Source organism: Orycteropus afer, unplaced genomic scaffold (genome assembly GCF_000298275.1).
Source record: "Orycteropus afer afer isolate SDZICR_OR568_19922 unplaced genomic scaffold, OryAfe1.0 scaffold00089, whole genome shotgun sequence".
Taxonomy (NCBI): Eukaryota; Metazoa; Chordata; class Mammalia; order Tubulidentata; family Orycteropodidae; genus Orycteropus; species Orycteropus afer.
This window is the reverse complement of record NW_006921676.1, coordinates 3,887,360-3,907,904: the sequence shown is the minus strand read 5'-3', so window position 1 is coordinate 3,907,904 and position 20,545 is coordinate 3,887,360. Positions and strand designations below refer to the sequence as shown.

Below are 20,545 nucleotides of genomic sequence, written 5' to 3'. Positions count from 1 at the left end.
GGCTGAGTAATTTGCCCCATTTGTCTCATAGTAGATGACGAAGCTGCTTGAATTGAGGTAGGGTGACTCCAGAGCCTGTGTTCTTTATTCCCAGATGAATCACATCCCAGGGTACCGAAGAACACAGGATCTGAATGAGTAACTGCTGGGAGTGACCTGTGGGAAACTGCAGGCAATGGGAAAGACTAATGATGGGCAAATATTTATAATGCTGAAATTATGAAGATGGATCCCATAAACTACCTATCAGTTGCAAAATTCTTGAATGGATCATTAAACAAGATTATGAGTGTTTAGGAAGGAAAAACATAACACTAGAATTACGATAAATCATCATAATCAAATGGTATTTCCCCTTTTGATAGGGTCTATACGGCTCGGGTCAAGTTGTAAAGGTTTTCGTTTTCTTTATGTTGAGGTATAATCCATACTGAAGACTGTAGTCTTCACAATTTCCACAATCTTCATCAGTAAGTGCTTCAAGTCACCTTAACCTTCAGCAAGGAAGGTTGTGTCATCTGCATTTCACAAGTTGTTAATGAGTCTTCCCCCAATCCTGATGCCATGTCCTTCTTCATATAGTCCTGTTCCTTGGATTATTTGCTCAGCATACAGATTGAGTAAGTATATACACACAATTGAATGCTTTTGCATGGTCAATGAGAAGTAAACATTTTCTGCTTTCAGCCAAGATCTATCTGACATTAGCAATGATACTCCTAGTTTCATGTCCTCTTCTGACTCTGGCTTGAATTTCTGACAGATCCCTGTCAATGTACTGCTGCAATTCTTTTTGAATTATGTTCAGTATAATTTTACTTGCCTGTGATACTAATGATATTGTTAGATAATTTCTGCATTCCATCAGATCACCTTTTTTTGGAATGGGCACAAATACGAATTTCTTCCAGTCAGTTGGCCAGGTCTTCCAAATTTATTGACACAGATGAGTGCGTGCTTCCAGTGATGCATCCATTTGTTGAAATATCTCAATTGGTATTTTATCAATTCATGGAGCATTGTTTGTAGCTAATGCTATCAGTGTAGCTTGGACTTCTTCCTTCAATACCATGGGTTCTTGATCATGTGCTACCCTCTTGAAATGGTTGAATATCAACCTATTCATTTTGGTATGGTGACTCAGTGCATTCCTTCCACCTATCTTTGATGCTTTCTGTGTCATTCAGTGTTTTGCCCATTGAGTCCTTCAGTCTTGATACTCAAGGCTTGAAATTTTTCTTTAGTTCTCTTACCTTGAGAAATGCTGAGTATGTTCTTCACTTTAGGTTTTCTAACTCCAGGTCTTTGCACATTGTATTAGAATACATTACTTTGTCTTTTTGAACTGCCCTTTGAAATGTTCTGTTCAGCTCTTTTACTTCATCATTTCTTCCATTTGCTTTAGCTACTCTAGGTTCAAGAGCAAATTTCAGAGTCTCCTCTGACATCTATTTTGGTCTTTTCTTTCTTTCCTGTCTTTTGAATGACTTTTTCCTTTCTTCACATGATGTCATTCCATAACTTGTCTGATCTTCAGCCATTAGTGTTTAATGTGACAAATCTATTCTTGAGATGGGCTCTAATTTCAGGTGGGATATAAGCGAGATTGTACTTTGGTTCTCATTGACTTGTCTTAATTTTCTTCAACTTCAACTTGAACTTTAAATGAGCAATTGATGGTCTGTTGTGAAGTTGGCCCATCCTTGTTCTGACTGATGATATTGAGCTTCTCTATTGTCACTTTCTACAGATGTAGTCGCTTTAATTCCTATGTGTTCTATCCAATGAGGTCCACATGTATAGTTGCCGTTTATGTTGTTGAAAATAGGTATATCCAATGAGCAAATTGTTGGTCTTGCAAAATTCTATTTTGCAATCCTGTGTTGTTTGTATCACCAAGGCTGTATTTTCCAACCTCTGATCTATCATCTTTGTTTCCAACTTTCACATTCCAATCAGTAGTAATTGTTAATGTATCTTGACTGCATATTTGATCAACTTCAGACTGTAGAAGTTGGTGAAAGTCTTTAATTTCTTCATCTTTGTCATTAATGGATGATGCATAAATTTGAATAATAGTTTTATTAACTGATTTTCCATGTTGCTGTTGTTGTTGTTATGTGCCATCAAGTCAGACCCGACTCATAGCAACTCCTCCTTAGGTATTTGAGGCAGTATCACTATGGAAGTAGATTGCCTCAACTTCCTTCCAAGGAGTGGCTGGTGGGTTTGAACCACCAGCCTTCTGGTTAGCAGTCAAATGCCTTAGGCACTATGCTACCAGAGCTCCCGATGTAGGTGTATGGATATTATCCTGTCACTGACAGCACTGTATTTCAGGATAGATCTTGAGATGTTCTTTATGATAACGAATATGATGCTGTTCTTCTTCAATGTTTCATTCCCAGCATATTAGATCATATGATTATCTGATTCAAAATAGCCAATACCAGTCCATTTCAGCTCACTAGTGGCTAGGATATCAATCTTCAAGTGTTCCGTTACAGTTTTGACAACTTCCAATTCTCCTCGATTCATACTTTGTACTTTCCACGTTCTGATTATTAATGGACGTTTGTGCTATTTGTTCTCATTTTGAGTTGTGCCACATCAGCAAGTCCTGAAAGCTTTACCCCATCTACATCATTAAGGTCGACTCAACTTTGAGAGGCAGCTCTTCCTCAGTCATATTTTGAGTGTCTTACAACCTGAGGGGCTCACCTTCTGCCCCTATCAGACAATGTTTCACTGATATCCAAAAGGTTTTTACTGGCCCATTTTTTTCAGAAGTGCATTGCCAGGTGCTTCTTCCCAGTCTGTCTTAGTCTGGAAGCTCTCCTGAAACCTGGTCATGATGGATGACACGGATGGTATTTGAAATACCAGTGGTATAGCTTCCAGCATCACAGCAACATGTAAGCCACCACAGTAAGACAAACTGACAGAAGAACCAAGGACTTTAAATATTTACTGATGAAGACAAAGACTACAGCCTTTAGTACGGATTACACCTCAATATAAACAAAACAAAAAATCCTCACAATTGGACCAATAAGCAACATCATGATAAATGGAGAAAATATTGACGTTGTCAAGGATTTCATTTTGCTTAGAAACACAATCAATGCCCATGGAAGCAGCAGTCAAGAAATCAAATGGCATATCATATTGCACAAATCTGCTGCAAAAGACCTCTTTAAAGCGTTAAAAAGCAAAGACATCACCTTGAGGAATAAAGTGCACCTTATCCAAGCCATGGTATTTTCAGTGCATGTGAAAGCTGGACAATGACTAAGGAAAACTGAAGAAGAACAGATGCCTTTGAATTATGTTGCTGACTAAGAGTACTGAATATATTATGGACTGCCAAAAGAACAAACAAATCTGTCTTGGAAGAAGTACATTCAGAATGCTCTTAGAAGCAAGGATGGAGAAAACTTCATCTATGTTCTTTGGACATGTTATCAGGAGGGACCAGTCCCTGGAGAAGGATATCATGCTTGGTAAAGTACAGGGTCAGTGAAAAAGGGAAAGACCCTCAACAGTATGGATTGATACAGTGGTTGCAACAATGGGGTCAAACATAGCAATGATTGTTAGGATGGCGCAAGACCAGGCAGTGTTTCATTCTGTTGTACACAGGGTCACTATGAGTTGGAACCAACTGAATGGTACCTAACAACATGGTAGAATAAGCAGAGCCCGGTGGTGCAGTGGTTAAATGCTTGGCTGCTAAACAAAAAGTCAGCAGTTTGAACTTAATAGCCACTCCCCAGGAGAAAGTTGTGGTGGTCCGCTTCCACAAAGATTACAGTTTTGGAAACCCTATAGGGCAGTTTTACTGTTTTATACCATCATAATGAGTAGGCCTACATAGCACTGGTGGTGCATTTGGCTGCTAACCAAAAGGTCAGCAGTTTGGACCTACCAGTTGCTCCATGGGAGAAAGATGAGGCAGTCTGCTTTTGTAGAGTACAGTCTTGGAAACCCTATGGGACAGTTCTATTCTGTCCTATAGGGTCACTATGAATTGGAATCAACTTATGGCAGTGGGTTTGTGGGTTATGAGTAGTAATTGACTCAATGGCAACAGATTTGGTGTCTTTGGTTTGGTAGAGTAACACCAAACCTACTTGGAGTGAGGAAGTTAGGCAAAGCTCCTACGAAAAGATAAGGTCTGGGCTGAGGCTTAAAAAAAAGGTAAGTGTTAGCCAGACTGTGAAGCATGTGTGTGTGTGTGTGTGGGTGGGGGGCCACGTTCCAAGCAGAAGGAACAGCAGGCACAAAGGCAAAGTGGTGGGAAATAGTTTGGTGTTTGGGGGAAACCACAGGTAGTTTGGCACTGATGGGAGGAAACTGAGAGGCAGTTGAGAGACAAAGCTGGAAGGCAGCAGGGCCCGCTCATAGTCTCTAATTGGTCTCTTTAATGAACCTGGATCTTACACTGTGGCCTCAACCTATTCAAGTCTCCTCTGTCTTGCTCACTCCTAACAGTGAGCTGAAAAAAAAGCTGTCCTCATTTTAGCGCCACTGGAGGCCAAAGGCAGCTTTTTGACCACAGCTGCATGATGTCCTGGCATTTTGGAGTCAGAAACTGTGTTTAGCTTATTCCTGGGGGAGAAAGGCCCTCCTGGTATGTGTGTGTGTGTGTGTGTGTGCGTGCGCACGTTTGTGTGCTTGGGTGCCCATGCATGAGCCAGGATGAGTCAGAACTGAGTGCACTGAAGGGTGGAAATTGGAGAACTGGACATGGCTGGAGCTCACACATGTGCAGCTGCTTGGAAGCGGGGTTATAGTATTTTCCATGCTGTGGCATGCACTTGACACTTCTGGGTTAGATCAAGACAGGAAAATAAAAGGGGGGAAAATCTAATAAGCTTATTTCCAGGCACATTCATCTTTATTTCACGAGTGAGACTTCAGGGTCATGCAACTTCCCTAACAGTACACCTGAGCTGTTAACAGATCCCAAGGTAGAAACAAGTACAGTTCATCTGCCTTCCAATGGATTGATTCTTTCTTATCTCTGCTTTTGCACCTACTTTACAGTCCTGAAATGATCAGCCTCATGCTACCTAATTTTTGTGCTACCTAAAATGTTTTTGAAGTCCTATAAAGTATGTAAAGTACTTAAATGCTACTGATAACTAAACTTGCATAGAAAGTGATTAGAAACATGCAGTACCAACTGTACACACACACACACACACACACGTCCCTCAGGAAAACACAAAATGGAGGTATGGAGGGTTATTAAGTGACAGGAACTTCTCAATAATTTGGCAGTTCAGATGTTGCACATTAAATTCTATCTTAAAGTTATCTATAGATTCTGTTATTAAAGGAACTTTTCCCCAAATAGCTGCCTAACTTGCAAAGGGCTTTTGCACTTCAGTGCTGTAAACAAAGATACCTGTGGGATAGATTCAAAATACACCAGATGCTTCAAATGGAGTGTTTTCACTTTTCCTAGTGCATTTCTGGAGAATGACTCCACATGGTATCCAGGACCTCAGCTGGGTTTCACCAAAACTGCCCATAGTTCTTGTTTGACAGGGTGTTGAACACTCCCTCCTGTCCTTACCTTGCATTTTCTCCAGTTTATTCATATAAAGATTAAAGAGGGAATAGATGCGCTCCGTCTCCCGGTCCCCATCAATGTCAAGCTGGATGTTTGCTGGAAGCCCGCTGTTTGTATACAATGAGAGAAGAACAAAGATACTGATTTGAAAATGATGCTTTTTATTACAGTGTTAATATTGAAAAAAATCACAAAAAAGAGATCAAGTGACTCGACATTAAAACTGATGCCAGACCTGAGGATACTTGACAAGAGCAGCTAAAGACCAGGGATCAGGTGTTCATATTTGGTGTTGAAACCCTTTCACAAGCATTTAGAAATAGTTGTTCACAGTCTTGGGAGACTGGAAGAGCTCTAGTGGCCTAGTGCCTAAGGCACTTGGTGGGCGGTTCAAACCCACCAGCCACTCCCTGGAAGGAAGGTTGGGCAATGTACTTCTGTAGTGATACTGCCTCGGAAACCCAAGGAGGGGTCACTACAAGTTAGGGCTGACTCCATGGCACATAACAACAACAACAACATAGGTCTCCAAAAGCAATAACAACAAAAAAACAAAACAGATTTGTTTTGTTTTGCCTGGGAAATAAATGATCTAGAAAAAAAAAAAAGAAAAGTCCTCTTTTCCGAGGCCAGTGGTGGTTCAGTGATAGAATTTCCATCATCTATGTGGAAGACTCAGGTTCAATTTCTGGTCAATATACCTCACGTACAGCTACCACCCATCTATTAGTGGGGGCTTGTGTGTTGCTATAGCAATGGGCAGGTTTCAGCAGAGCTTCTAGACTAAGACAGGCTAGGAACAAAGGCCTGGAGATCTGGTTCTGGAAATCAGACAATGAAAACCCTATGCATTACAATGGCCCAATCTACAACCCATGAGGGGGATGGCACAGGACCAAGTGGCCTTTCATGTCACTGTGCATGAGGGCACCATGGATCAGGGGCCAACTCAGTGGTAGCTAACAATGGTAACAGAGATGCCACTTGGGCAATGTGTTCTCTGAAGGGTCAGTCGTGTGTGTGTGTGTGTAGGAGTCCATCACATAGGAGATGCCCCAGGTGGAAACAGAGCAGGGTTTCCTCTTTCCCCTAGAAGTTGCTGTGGGCTCCTGTTGAGATGGCTTCAAAACAGCCCAAAGGGTGAGGGGCTGGTAGAGACACACTTCTTTCCTCCTTTGCCTCTGCCTCAGAGAAGCATGGCAGGCAGTCCCAGGAAAGAGACTTCTGGTGTTTAGATCACTAACAGACTCCTGAATTTGAACCTTGCTCCACCGTGCATTGAGTGTGCAACGTGATGAGTTATTTACCCTCTCAAGTCTCAGCTTCTTCACCTATAAAACTAGATAATAAAGTTCCCACCTCAAAGGTTTTGTGAGGATGAGATGAGAGAGGTATGCCAAGCACTTAGCACACACGTAGTCCACTGTAGACGTCCAATCAATGAAAGCTATCACAACACTATTGTTGTTATCATTATCATGTGCACAAGTCACACCTAACATAACCAGGGGGACTAGCTGAGCAGGCCAGTGGAGCTCAGTGTACCCAAGCCTCTGTCCTCAGCACTAGCAGTGATGACCCAGAGGCTCTAATGAGCCATAGGCAGCCCAACTAAAGAAGGAGCCAAGAAGAGAAGTTGTTGTCCGAGTTTCCAAAGGAAGAGTATGCTCTAGATACCAGTTGGAGAAATCAAAGAGGGGGTGGTTTATGCATAAACAGGATGAAGCTTTTCAAGGTGGTGGAATATTTGCAGACTCTTCTTAGAAGAAATAAGACTGCACTCTCACCCCTGGGGTATTTGTCTTTGCAGGGTGTTCCTATCCTGTCCCACCTCTCTTCCCCCAAAGGAAACATTGCCCACTCCACTGTTCTTCTTAACCTTTTGTGGTTTGCTACTGATGGACACTTTTAAGAGCCTATGTGCTTCAATTCCACTCTGGGAGCAGGAGGAACTGTGGAAGGCTTGGAGCACACTGCTAGTCTACACACAGCCTGTGTGAGAGTTAGGAAAAGATGCTCCCTCTGGGGGAAAGGCTTAGAAAAAGGTATATGGGCCCCTTCCTTAGACAATTTAGAAAAAAACAGTCCTCTGGGGAGACAGTCTGAGGGTATGCTGCTTTCTGAGTGGATGTGGGATGTGTTTTAGTCCAACTTGCCCCCTCGGCCCAACTTCTCTGTACAGTGCATAGACTAGACTACTGTCCTTGGCAGCCCTGGTGGATCAGAGGGAGGAGTGGGAATGACTGACTATCCAGTGTCCTTGTGAGCAGGCTACTCTGTGAGCACTGGCCTGGGGCCATGCTCCACTGAGGCAGCTCGGCTGGAGAGGTGCAGTGAGCCCACCCCACTTACCCAGTACAGGGGGTGCAGCCAGGAGCTGAGTCTGAGGAGGCCTTGCAGCACAGCCAGTGGCCATTAAGGTAGGCGGAGGGGTGGTAAACGGTAAGGCGCTTCTTGTTGCACTGGCTGACTTTGGTGAGGATGTCAATCCAGTCCTTGGCCTCCACGCAGTTGTTGGCCTGAATGTACAGTGCTCTCTCGGGCTGAATGACCTGGAACATCTGAGAAGACCCCAAACAAATGCTTACAAAAGGTGGTATAGCAAGAACTGACATAAACAGGGCACAAGAAGGGAAGAAAAAGGTTCCTGTCCCTGGAGGTTGTCTTTGTGGTCACTGACAGCCCCATGACCTTCTGTTCCCTAAACTTTAAGGTCCTAGCAAGCAGTAGCTGTTTTTACTGATGCTTTGCAAAGGAGAACACAGAGGCTCAGATAAAACCCCAGAGGCTGCTGGTCTGAAGCTCTGGTGTTCTGAGTACCAGGAGAGGACAAAAGATGTACACAGAACCAACTTTCTGCTGCTCCTTGAATCTGACTGTCCCAGAAATCATGGGCTATCTCTGAAAGACAAATGGAGTGAAAGGCAGGCAGCTGAGCTGGGGGAAACCAAGGAGGATAGGACTGAAGACACCAGCGCTATTCTCAGCCTGGGTTACTCCTGAGTCAGCCTGGCCAAGTCATTTCCTGCCCTGCACCATCAGGCGTCTTCATTTGAAAGGTCATAGAAGGATACTGCCTATCTCCCCTATAGGGACATCTTGAAGTCTTACCATGGAGCTGTTATATATGGCTGATTCTTGTTTTCTGCAGTAGTCATGTTCTATAAAGTCCCCTAGGAGCTCTGGTAACGTAGTGCCTAAGGCACTTGACTGCTAACCAGAAGGCTGGCAGTTCAAACCCACCAGCCATGCCTCAGAAGGAAGGTTGGGCAATCTACTTCTGTAGTGATACTGCCTCGAAAAGGAGGGGTTGCTATGAGTCAGGTCCGACTCTATGGCAAATAACAACAACAACAACATAAAGTCTCCATAAACACTTAACTAGTAAATATTTAACCAGCCTTGTTTGACCTCAGCTGTGAATGGGCATGTTGGGTGACTCAAACTTTCTGTTGCTCTGTGCATGTGCATGTCTGTGAATGACCACAAAGGCACTATACATATGATTTTGGGATTACAAATAAATCCCAGTAAGCAGATGCATTTGCAAATACAAAACTTGCAAATAATGAGATGAACTGTATACACAAACACACACGTATATGTTGCGATTGTTTTTTTGGCCTTTTTGCTTTTTAAAAACTTTTTTAAAACTTTCATACACGGTACTTCAGAACTCATCCCTACCTCTTTTCTGTCCTCATTTTCACTGGTCCCTCTAGCCAATGAAGTTGTGTTCTAGCCATCCAGAACTGCTTATAGGGTTTCCTGTCTCTGAGTCTCTGCACATGTCTATCTGGAATGTTCTTCCCCTTTTCTGACTTGATCACCCAGGTGATTCCTCTTTCTTCTTCAAAGCAAAACTCATCCTCACTGCCACTGAGTCAATTCTGACTCATAGCAACCCATAGGACAGAGAAGAACTGCCCCATAGGGTTTCCAAGGCTGTAAATCTTTATGGAAGCAGACTGCCTCATCCATGGAGTGGTTGGTAGGTTCAAACCACCACCTTTCGGTTAGCAGCCCATTGCTTTAACCACAGTGCCATCAGAGCTCCTTTTCTTTCTTCAGGGTAGGTGTTTCTTCCTCTGTGAGGCTTCTCTGAGCTTCTACTGCCTTTTCATTCTATTATTCACTCAACAAATATTACTAAGTGCCTACTAGATGTCAGGTATTATTCTAGGTCCTGGGGACACAGTGTTACCCAAATAGTGTTTTTGCCCTCAAGCAGCTTCCAATAAGCAAGAAAGATAAATGTGAACAGAGTGCAGGGCTGTACAGGGTGAAGCTCTAACATGGGGTCAGGAAAGGACTTTCTAAATGAATGACTCTCCAGCTGAGTCAGAAGGATGATTAAAAATTCATTAGGCAATGTGGGGTGAGGAAAGGGTTACAGACTGAATTGTGACCCCCAAAATATATATTGAAATCTTCGTCCTTATCCCTGTAAAAAGAAGCTCTGGTGGTGTATTGGTTAAGGCATTTGGCTGCTAACCACAAGGTCGGTGGTTCAAACCCACCAGCCACTGCGCAGAAGAAAGATAGGGCAATTTGCTTCCATAAAGATTTATAGCCTTGGAAACCAAATGGGGGTCACAATGAGTTGGAATTGGCTTGATGGCAGTAACTCTGGTTTTTTGGAGTTTTATACCTGTAAATATGATCCTGTTTGAAAACAGAGTTTTTCTTTGATATGTTAAAAAACCTATATCCATGTAGGATGGGTTCTAAATCAAATCACTCCTAAGTTACAAAAAAGAGCAGAATGGACACTGAGAGACACAAGGGAGAAGGGAAAGACAGATGACAGAGAAAAACGCATCTACCTGCTGGCAGAAACAGACAAAAGGACTTTCCCCTAAGGCCACACCCTGAATTTGGACCTCTAGCCTCCTGAACTGAGAAAATTAATTTCTGTACTTTAAAGCCACCCACTTGTGGTGTTTCTGTTATGACAGCAATAGGAGCTAAGGCAGGGGGATGAAGAGAATGTTTCAGGTAGGAGGAGGAGTAAGTATAAAAGCCCTGAGGTCAGAAAGCGGGTGAGTGCTCTCAGAAGGGAACAGGCCAGGGACAGGACAGTCTGGGAACACACACAGAAGATGAGAGAGCAGCTGGAGAGTGGGCAGGGCCCGAGAGGTCCAGGGGAGTTTAGGCTGAACAATCTGAGGACAAAGAGGGGCACGAGGGGCATGAGGGGACACTAGGAAAGGTGCTGCTGTAGGCACCAGAGATGATGATGGCTTTCACCAACAGGGAGCACAGAGAGGAAGAACAGAAGTAGATGGACTCTATGTGGAGGATCCAGAGTCAACCAATAGCATTTCTGAGGGACTGGGTGTGGGGTAAGGGTGACGGAGAGGGAGGAATTTGAGTGATACCAGTTTCTTGGGTGAATAGAGCACTCATTAACAGAAACTAGGACCCCACCCATAACCCCCTGAACACACATGCATTGCTGTGCACATCTCAAATTTTGCATGCAGTTGTTTACGTGTGAGATCCCCAGTCAAGGCTGAGCCTCCAGACAGAGGAATTTAGCTCTGTTCATCATGATAGGCCTGGCCTCTCCTTTAGGGCCTGACGTGTAGTATATCATCATACCAGCTGCTGTGGAGTCAGTCCTGACTCACGGCAGCTCCACGTATGTAGAGGAGAACTGAGCTCCATGGGTCTTCTTGGCTGTGACCGTTCCTAAGCAGATCATCACACATTTTTTCTAAGGCACCTCTGGGTGAGTTCAAACTGCCAGCTTTTTGATCAACAGCCAAGTGCTTAGCCATTTGTGCCACCCAGGGACTCCCTGTTGGCACATAGTAGCCTTTCCAAAATGCCTATCTTATTGAATAGAACATTTTCCCAACAGTTAATGCCATGGACGTGAGAGCTATGGGGAGCTGGCTTTCGGGAAAGCAGCAGGAAAAAATAAGCCAATGAAAAGATGATGCTAAAATTAGGGAATTACTTGAAACCTAAATTAAGGACCTGCTAGAATGAATAAAACTCACAGGTGCTTCCAGGACATTTTCCACACTTGCTTCCTTCCATGGGGCAGTCTGGGAACACCACAGGCCTTAAGGGCCAGCATTCCCCTGGCCTCCCTCACTGCTATTCTGAGACCCACGGTGGATGGCAGCCACATGAGTCATTTCTTCTGTGTTCACCCTCCCTCTGCTGGAGAGAGCCTGGTTATGAATCACAGGCCCGGGAACAGCCCATGATGAGGTGACATCCTACAGACATGTCCTGCTCTGCCCTTAATACTACTTAAAAAAAAAAGAGTCAGTGGGGAAGGGAGGAGAAAGAGACTCAAGGTCAATGACCTGGGCATTTCAGTTTCCTGGAAAAGGTACTAAACCAAAGAAACCCCAAACTAGCTGCTGCCATTGAGTCAATTCTGACTCACAGTGATCCCACGTGCACAGAGTAGGGATCTATTGCACAGAGGGTTTTCAAAGCCTGTGACCCATCAGAAGTAGACCACCAGATCCGTCTTCTGAGGCCTCTCTGGTGGGTCTGAACTGCCACATTCTCTGTTAACAGCCCAGGGCTTAACCATTTGCACCACCCAAAGACTTGGAGAAGGTACTAGGGAATATCTTTCAGGTACAAAAAAATATCCCATTCTCCTAATAGGTGATCTGCTTACCCAAGGTATCATTCTCAAATAATCCTAGTAGGAGGGAATGTCTGATGATCTTAAAGATGACCAGAAACAAAGTGAAGAAGGGTGTGCACTTTCTATACAAGTGAAGGGAAGCTGTTGCAGGAATGGGCCCTGTAAGGGCAGCTGGAGCTGTGGATCAGCCTCACCACTCCCTCCTCCTCTCCAAGGATGAAGCTGCCCACTGATGATACGATGAAAGGATCCTGATAGCAAACTCAAGTGGAGAAGTGAGCTCACTGTGACAGTTTTCAATGGCATGGACTTACTGACTGACTGACTGCTGGTTAAGCCATCAAAAGTTTTTTGTTGCTGTTGATTCGTGTCTTTGGAGACCCCATGTGTTACAGAGTAGAACTGCTCCATAGGGTTTTCTTGGCTGTAATCTTTATGGAAGCAGATTGCCAGGCATTTTTCTTTTGTAATGCCACTGGGTGGGTTGCAATCACCGATCTTTTGGCTACCAGCTGAGTGCAACCTGTTTGCACTACCCAGAGACCTCAGCACCAGCTGAAACAGGCTGTCATGTCCACCACAGAACCAATGCAGTCTTAGGCACCTACTGAGTACCTGGTGATCAAACTCGATTAGTGAACAGTGATTCCACTGAAAAATGAAGAGAGAGGAGAAAGAAGTGGAACGAGAGTGGAAAAAGAATGAATCAGAGAGAAGGAAGGCCAAGGAGACAGGCTTGGAAAATATTCTCCATCCATTAGTTATGTTGGAAGCATAACTTAACTGTCTCTTACCTTGGGTTTCTTTTCTATAAACCATGAATAGTAATGTCTATTGCAGAACATGGATGTGAAGAGAATGAAATATTGTTTAGAGAGTGGCTGTTATGCAATGGGTCTACAACACATTTCTATTCTACGGGAAAATTATTCATGGTGGAAATATAAATTAACACCATTCTCTAGAGAGGCTAGAACTACTGAATGATTATCTGGCATCTGAAGAAAATTATTGGTTCCATATTGAGCTGACCTGTAAGGTATTATGGCTCTGAAATTCAAGCCTCTCTAGTGGCTCCTCGCTCAGCTCTTCCGGGGCATTCCCTGGGGTGGGGGAGAGAAGGCAAGCATGTGACGGTGATGAAGACACATAGGGTCAATTAAATGAGCAAATGGTTAGAGATGCTCAGAAACGGAGGGCTGTGGGGCAAGGTGGATTTGGGACCTGGACAAGACTCCTGGGAATGACAGTGATGAGTGATGAGCTATCAGGCACAGGAATCATAGGCTCTGGAGTGAGGCAGCTCTGAGTCTTAATTTCTTTCTACCACTGACGAGTTGTGTGACCTACAAGTTCCTTCAACCTCTCTAGGCCTCAGTTTTCTCATCCAACAATGGGGATAATAACTGTAACTTCTTCCTCTCAGGGTTGCTATGAGGACTAAATGATGATGTGAAATGTCTGGAGATCTCTGAGATGGTGCATAGAATAGCTCTCAATGGTGAACATTAGGAAAGGAGTGTCATGTCCAGGATCTGTATGGTTTTGCCTTTGAATGATAATTAAGGGGCCTGAGTCAGGGCCATCTATTAATGGAGAATCTTCCAGTTAAGCCAAAGATTTCTCCAGTGACTGAAATATAATCCCATTCTTCAGACACAGCCATTGCTCTTAAGCAGAGCACAAGGAAGTATTCTATCTGAATTTTAAAAAGAAAAGAACACACACACAAAAACTTAGAAATGAGTATCTAACAGTCTGCAAACATCTCTCTACATCATAAAGATAGGCTCTCTTTTTAGAAAGATTCCACATTAATAGTGACCCCTCCTTGGGTTTCCGAGGCAGTATCTCTACGGAAGTAGATTGCCCAGTCTTCCTTCTGAGAAGTAGCTGGTGGGTTTGAACTGCCAGTCATCTGGTTAGCAGTCAAATGTCTTAGGCACTACATCACCAGAGCTCCTCCTAATTACTGTACTAAATTATATCTACTGCAAGATCCTGCTCAACTGAGCTCTTCCTGAAGTTCTAATAAATGATTACTAGGGGAAATGAAGGGAGCTCTGGTAGCATAGTGCCTAAAGCACTTGACTGCTAACCAGAAGGCTGGAGATTCAAACCCACCAGCCACTCCTCGGAAGGAAGATGGGCAATCTACTTCCATAGTGATACTGCCTCGGAAACCCAAGGAGGGGTCTCTATGAGTCGGGTCTGACTCGACGGCACATAACAACAACAACAACAGGGGAAATTAATGATCTTTTGTTGTGGGCCCAGGTATTGTGCTGGGTGCTTTATATACCAATTTAGTTCATTCTTGCAACAACTCTACAGATAAGTATCATTATGTCCATTTTATAGATGAGGAAATGGAAGAAGATTACAGTGGGTGACTGACTTGTCCCAGCTGGAAGTGCCAGAGGGACAATGGGAGTGTTATGGATTGAATCATGTCCCCCCAAAACATGTGTTGGAATCCTAACCCCTATATCTGTGGATGCAATCCTGTCTGAAGTAAGGTTTTCTTTGTTACATTAATGATGCACTATCAGTGTAGGTGTGTCCTAAACCTAATCACTTCTGAGTTATAGGTTGCAATACAGGCACTACAAGTCTCTACAAGCAAGCAAAACAGGGCAAGACAGATTCTGCCCAAGGTTGTCAAGGAACTGAGGAACAGCAGGGTTACAGAAACTGAGACAAGGATTTTCCCTCAGAGCTGTCAGAGAGAGCCTTCCCCTAGAGTAGGTGACCTGAGTTCAGACTCCTTGCCTCCTAAACTGTGAGAAAATAAATTTCTGTCCTTTAAAGCCACCCACTTAAGGTATTTGTATTACAGCTTGTTGTTACATGCTGTCAAGTCGATTCCAACTCATATTGCAGCAGCACTAGCTAAGGCTAGGAGTGAGTTACCATTCCAAGGTGGTGAGAACAGACACTTGGGTTCACCAGCCCCTGAAATCAACATAGATGCAATGTTCACTTTGGTGTGTACATAGAGGCTTTAGCCAACTCTCATTTACCTCTGGAAAGCAATTAAGTGTCATCAGGGAGAATAAAACCCAGTGAGTTGGGCCTGTCTTTCTGTCTACACAAACCCTCAACCAGACCTGCCAGCAGGTCCTACCCTCCTGCTCACCCTTTGGGAGGGAGTGTAGAATAGCAGAGAAATGCTGTGGACTGGAGCTGCTGGAGAACAGAGGAACAGGATCAGGGAGCAGGGTTCCACCCGGAAATTCCACTCACAGAAAGGGAAATGCACATGTTTTATCTCAAGGGAAGCTACGATAACTAACTGAGGACAGAGGGTGGAATATCAAAACCAGTCAGTAAATCACACATAGGTAGGCCTTGCTCAGCCCAAGACCCTGGGTCTGAGTTGTCTTTAAAACCTGGCACACTAAGGAACATATTTGTACATTTTAAAGTTTTAAATACTATCACTAATAGTAAATTATTTAAATGTATTATTTATCGGCTCACTTTGTTCAACAAAAGATTCCAGGTGTCTTATATAAAATATATCCAATGAAACAGAAAAATATAAAAACTATCTCAAGAAATATGGAACAGAGAAATAGAAATTAGGAAAGGTTGTCAAGACTGGGGAGGAAATAGGGCATAAATATGCAGATTTTCCTTAAAACAGAACAAAACGTCACCATTGACTGAGCACTTAATGAATGCCAGGTATGTGCATATTACTTGGATCCACAATCAACATCCATGGAAGCAATAGTCAAGAAATCAGATGTTGTACTGCACTGGGCATATCTGCTGCAAATAACCTCTTTAAATTGCTGAAGAGTAAAGATGTCTCTTGGAAGACTAATGGGCACCTAACTCAAGCCATGGTATTTTCAATTGCCTCCTATGCATGTGAAAGCTGGACAATAAATAAGGAAGACCAAAGAAGAGCTGATGTTTTGAGTTGTAGTGTTAGCAAGGATAGTGAGGATGGCCCACGACTGGGCAGTGTTCTGTTCTCCTGTACACAGGGTCGCTATGAATCAGAGCTGACTCAATGGCACCTAACAACAACAACAAAAACACCATGTGCTCCATGGCCACCTCATTTAATTCATCTCACAGTATGAGATGTGGGTGTGAGCATCCCATCTTACAGATGAGGAAATGGAGGACCTGCCGTTTAGAAATGTGTCCCTTTTATATTGGCGGAGTCCTTGGTGGTGCAAATGGTTAAGCACCCAGCTGCTAACAGAAAGGCTGGAGGTTCAAGTCTACCAAGAAGCTTCTTAGAAGAAAGGCCTGACGATCTACTTCTGAAAAATCAGCCATTTAAATCTTGATAGAGCACAGTCCTACTCTGGCACACATGGGCCTCCATGAATCAGAGCTGAGTCAAGGGCAACTGGTTTGGTTTTACATCTGGAAGCTGGTGAAGCTGAGATGCAACCATAAAGCTGCTAAACACCATCTGTATTCTTTATTTCTATGTGCCTTTTCTGTGCCTCTTACAGAACTAGGCTGAATTCCCTCAGGAATTTCCTGCTGGACAAAGCTACAAGGGAAATATTCAAGGAAAACTTTCGTAAGGAGACCACATACCATTTTCTCAGAAGAGGGGAGACTTTTCTTGGCACTTAATGTGAAAATACCCTCCTCACCTAGAGCTTCATAGAAGGGATAGGAAGTGACACTATGATTTGACTCAGCATTCCCAATCCCAGGTATGTACTCAAAAGAAATGAAAGCAAGATCACAAACAGAAACCTGAACACCAGTGTTCACTGCACTACTTTTCACAATAGCAAAAAGGTAGAAACAACCAAAATATCCATCAACAGATGAATGGATAAACAAAATGTGGTACATATATGCAATGGACTATTATTCAGTCATAAAGAGAAATGAAGTCCTGATGAACCTTGAAAACATCATGCTGAGAAAAATGAGTCAGTTACAAAATGACAAATACTGTATGACCTCACTTACATGAAATAAGCAAATATATAGAAACCAAGTGTCATTAGTGGTTATTGGCAGTGAGAGGGAGAGGGAAAGGGCAAGTTTTTGCTTAGGAGGCATTGAGTTTATGTTAATGGTGGTAGAATAACTAGGATAAAAATAGGGATGGGGTTGTACAACATGAAGAGTATAGTGTAACCAATGTCATTAATTATATATGTAGAAACCGTTGAACTGGCAAAATGTTTTGTGTATTTTTACCACAATTAAAAAAAATAAAAAAGTGATGCTATGAACTGTCCTCTACATGGTAAATAAGGTGGCAAGAGTATTTTGTCCTTAACGGTATTTCAAATTGCCGACACATGGTCATAAGACAAAGCAGACTGTTTATTTTTAAAATGTCTTCAGACAGGGCACCCCTTAGTACCTACACCTGGGGTGGACTGCTCTCAAAACTCCCACACTTAGATGTCCCCAATAATCTCTCATAAGCAAACATAAAATTGAGATTCCCAAAGCTGTTTTTAAAGTGTTTAAACTGTTAACTGAAACGGACCCACATGCTGACAGTTTGATTAGTCATTCTATACTTGAGCACACAGCAAATTGTTTCCCTTCCAAGGCCTAGTTTCAAAGTCTGACTTTGAAACAATCGAAAGTAACTTGTTGCTGCTCTCTGAAGGGTATAAGTCACAGGCTGGCTAAAGTGCAGAGGTTGCCTGGTGACTTCCAGGAAAACCCAATCTGTGCTGATACCTCCTTAGGTGAGAGTTTGTGTATGGATTATAAGAATGTTAATAAATGAATATACTTGTTTTTAGGAAATAAACTCCAAAATATTTATATGGTTCAGGAAAACAAAACAAAACAACAACAACAACAAAATACCAAGATACCTTGGAGGGGAGAGAAGTATGATTAACCAAATTGGACAAATACAAACAATTAAACAATTAGTAAATCTGAAAAAGGATATGTGGGAGTTTCCTTGCTCTATTGGTGTAATTTTTTATCAGTTCAAAATTTTATTAAAATACAGAGTTTCTTTAAAAAAAAACAAACAAACAAAACTAACAGGCCTGGAGTCTGCTTCTAGGTATCCTGTAAAATAGTGTCACTTATGTTCCCACAGCCTCTGACAGGCTTTTTTTACCGCCCCCCCTTTTTTTTTGATTATTTTTTTTGTTTTGGTTTTTTCGGTTTATTTTCTTTTCAGGGTTTTTTTTTTTTTTGGTTTATGTTCCCATAGCCTCTGACAGAAGCCACCAAGGGGAAGTTCTGGCTTCACCCTCCTGGGGACAATTTGCTGCTGCTTTAGGACATGGTTTGGGTAAAATCACACAGCTCCTTGTGAATGTCCCAGGTAACACTGAGGTTCTGAGAAAATGGGAAATGCTTAGGGAATGTGGGGGAATCAAAGAAGTCATGCCCATTACTAGAGAGAGAACATAAGGAGGAAAGGCTGAAGAAGAAAGAAAACAAGGTAGAGCCATTGTAACCAATGGGAAGAGAATCTTGGAGTAGCACTCTCACGTTTTTCATTTTGAAGGACTCTTCCTCTAATTTCTCCACGGCCAGAATGTTCTCAATAGGAATGCTGTAGAGAGGCTGGTCACCTGCAGGAGGCCAACAGAGAGACAGACAGAGAGAAGTTAATGGCCAGGGCAGTGGTGCTCTGCTCCTTGCTGTCAATGACCCAAGGAGGGATCACTATGAGTTGGATCCGACTCAATGGCAGTGAGTTTGGTTTTTTGGCTTACAGAGCTATGGGGCCAGGACAGTGAGGAGACTTTCATTCACTTCTGCCTCCTTTTCTTATAAAAGCTAGAGGCCCTAGGTGAGAAGACTAATAAAATGAAAGACCAAGAGCATTTGAGGAGTGTGGAGATGGCAGTGGTCAGAAGGAACTTTGGGTTCAGGGACCTCAGGTTGTGGGACATGTTCTGTGTCCACAGAATAAGTATGCCACAAACTTGGTCTTTTATATACTTCCATGTACCTCTCAAGGAGCTCTGGTGGCATAGAGCCTAAGGCATTTGACTGCTAACCAGAAGACTGGTGGTTCAAACCCACCAGCCACTCCTCGGAAGGAAGATGGGGCAATCTACTTCTGTAGTGATACTGCCTCAGAAACCCAAGGAGGGGTCGCTATGAGTCGGGTCCGACTTGACAGCATGTAACAACAACAACAACACTCTGTCCTGTAGGGTCGCTATGTGTCAGAATCAACTCTATGACACTGGGTTTGGTTTTTTGGGTATAACTCTCATGCTCTCCCTTTCTCCAAATACAACCTACAAACACACACACACACACACACACACACAACATGTATATATTTTCATAATTATGCTAAAGTTTCCAGGAAACATGTTTCCCAATTTTTATGAGGAATGACTTTCTCAACATTTCATAATTTAAATCTGAGCCAACTTCAGATGTTGAAAAAAAGCAGCCAAAATAGAACACAGATTGCCACTAACCTATTAGAGCACAATTTCTACAATTTGAACGTTGAGTATGGTTATCCTCATTCTTGCTCTCACCATCTTCCCACTTCAAAACCAATATACTAAAAGCACCACAAAACCAAAATCTTACCTTTCTACTATTGAAATTTATATGCTCTGAAAATTGGTCTTTCGTTTATTTTTTAAAGAAATGTCATTTACTGTACAAAGCTTTCCCTGGTCATAGGATGCACAGCTTTAACAAAAAATTTAAGGCACTTTTTTCTTCCTCCTAAGAAGATACTAGAATTACAGCATTAGATCTATATTCTTTAGTGCATGGTGGCAGCTCATATCCTAAAGATAAGATGGGGTTTACATTTGTTTTCTTGTTTTAAGAGTAGAGAAGAACAGTGGGACAGGAGAAGAGCAGAAGAATGACTCCATCTCAGTATACAAGGGATTGGAGAGAGAGGGATAACACTTGGGTATACGGCTCAGGGGTAGAACTCTCCTCTTCCATGCAGGAGACTTGGGTTTCATTTCCTGACCAGTGCATCTCATGCATAGCCACCACTCATCTCTTAGTGGAGGCTCACCTGTGACTACGATGCTGAATAGGTTTCAGCCAAGCTTCCAGACTAAGATAGACTAGGAAGAAAGGCCTGGAGATCTACTTCCAAAATTCAATCCATTAAAACCATATGGATCACAATGGTCTAATCACAACCTATCAAGAGAATGGCACAGGACCAGGCCATGTTTTGTTCCATTGTTCATGGGGTTGCCACAAGTCAGGAGTAGACTAGACCAGTCAATAACAATGATAAGGAAACTGGAGGAGAAAAGATTTTTGGAAAGGGGAAAAAAATACTTACTGAGGACAGCCAGTTATGCATTTACTGATTTTATGGAAAATTAGATTTTCCTAAAGACTAACTTCCACTTACTTTTCAAAGGAGC

At 42.9% G+C, this 20,545-nt stretch overlaps 1 protein-coding gene across 1 annotated transcript in view; it reads right to left on the bottom strand.

Moving 5' to 3' along the window:
• Nucleotides 1-20,545, bottom strand: part of RASA3 (RAS p21 protein activator 3) — a 201,159-nt gene that overhangs the window by 8,629 nt on the left and 171,985 nt on the right. Inside the window, exons 19-21 of the mRNA XM_007942377.2 lie at nt 18,666-18,748; nt 7,934-8,142; nt 5,585-5,688 (exon numbers count right to left, since the gene is read on the bottom strand). Of these exons, the coding sequence (XP_007940568.2) occupies nt 5,585-5,688; nt 7,934-8,142; nt 18,666-18,748 (396 nt within the window). The remainder of the gene's footprint in view (nt 1-5,584; nt 5,689-7,933; nt 8,143-18,665; nt 18,749-20,545) is intronic.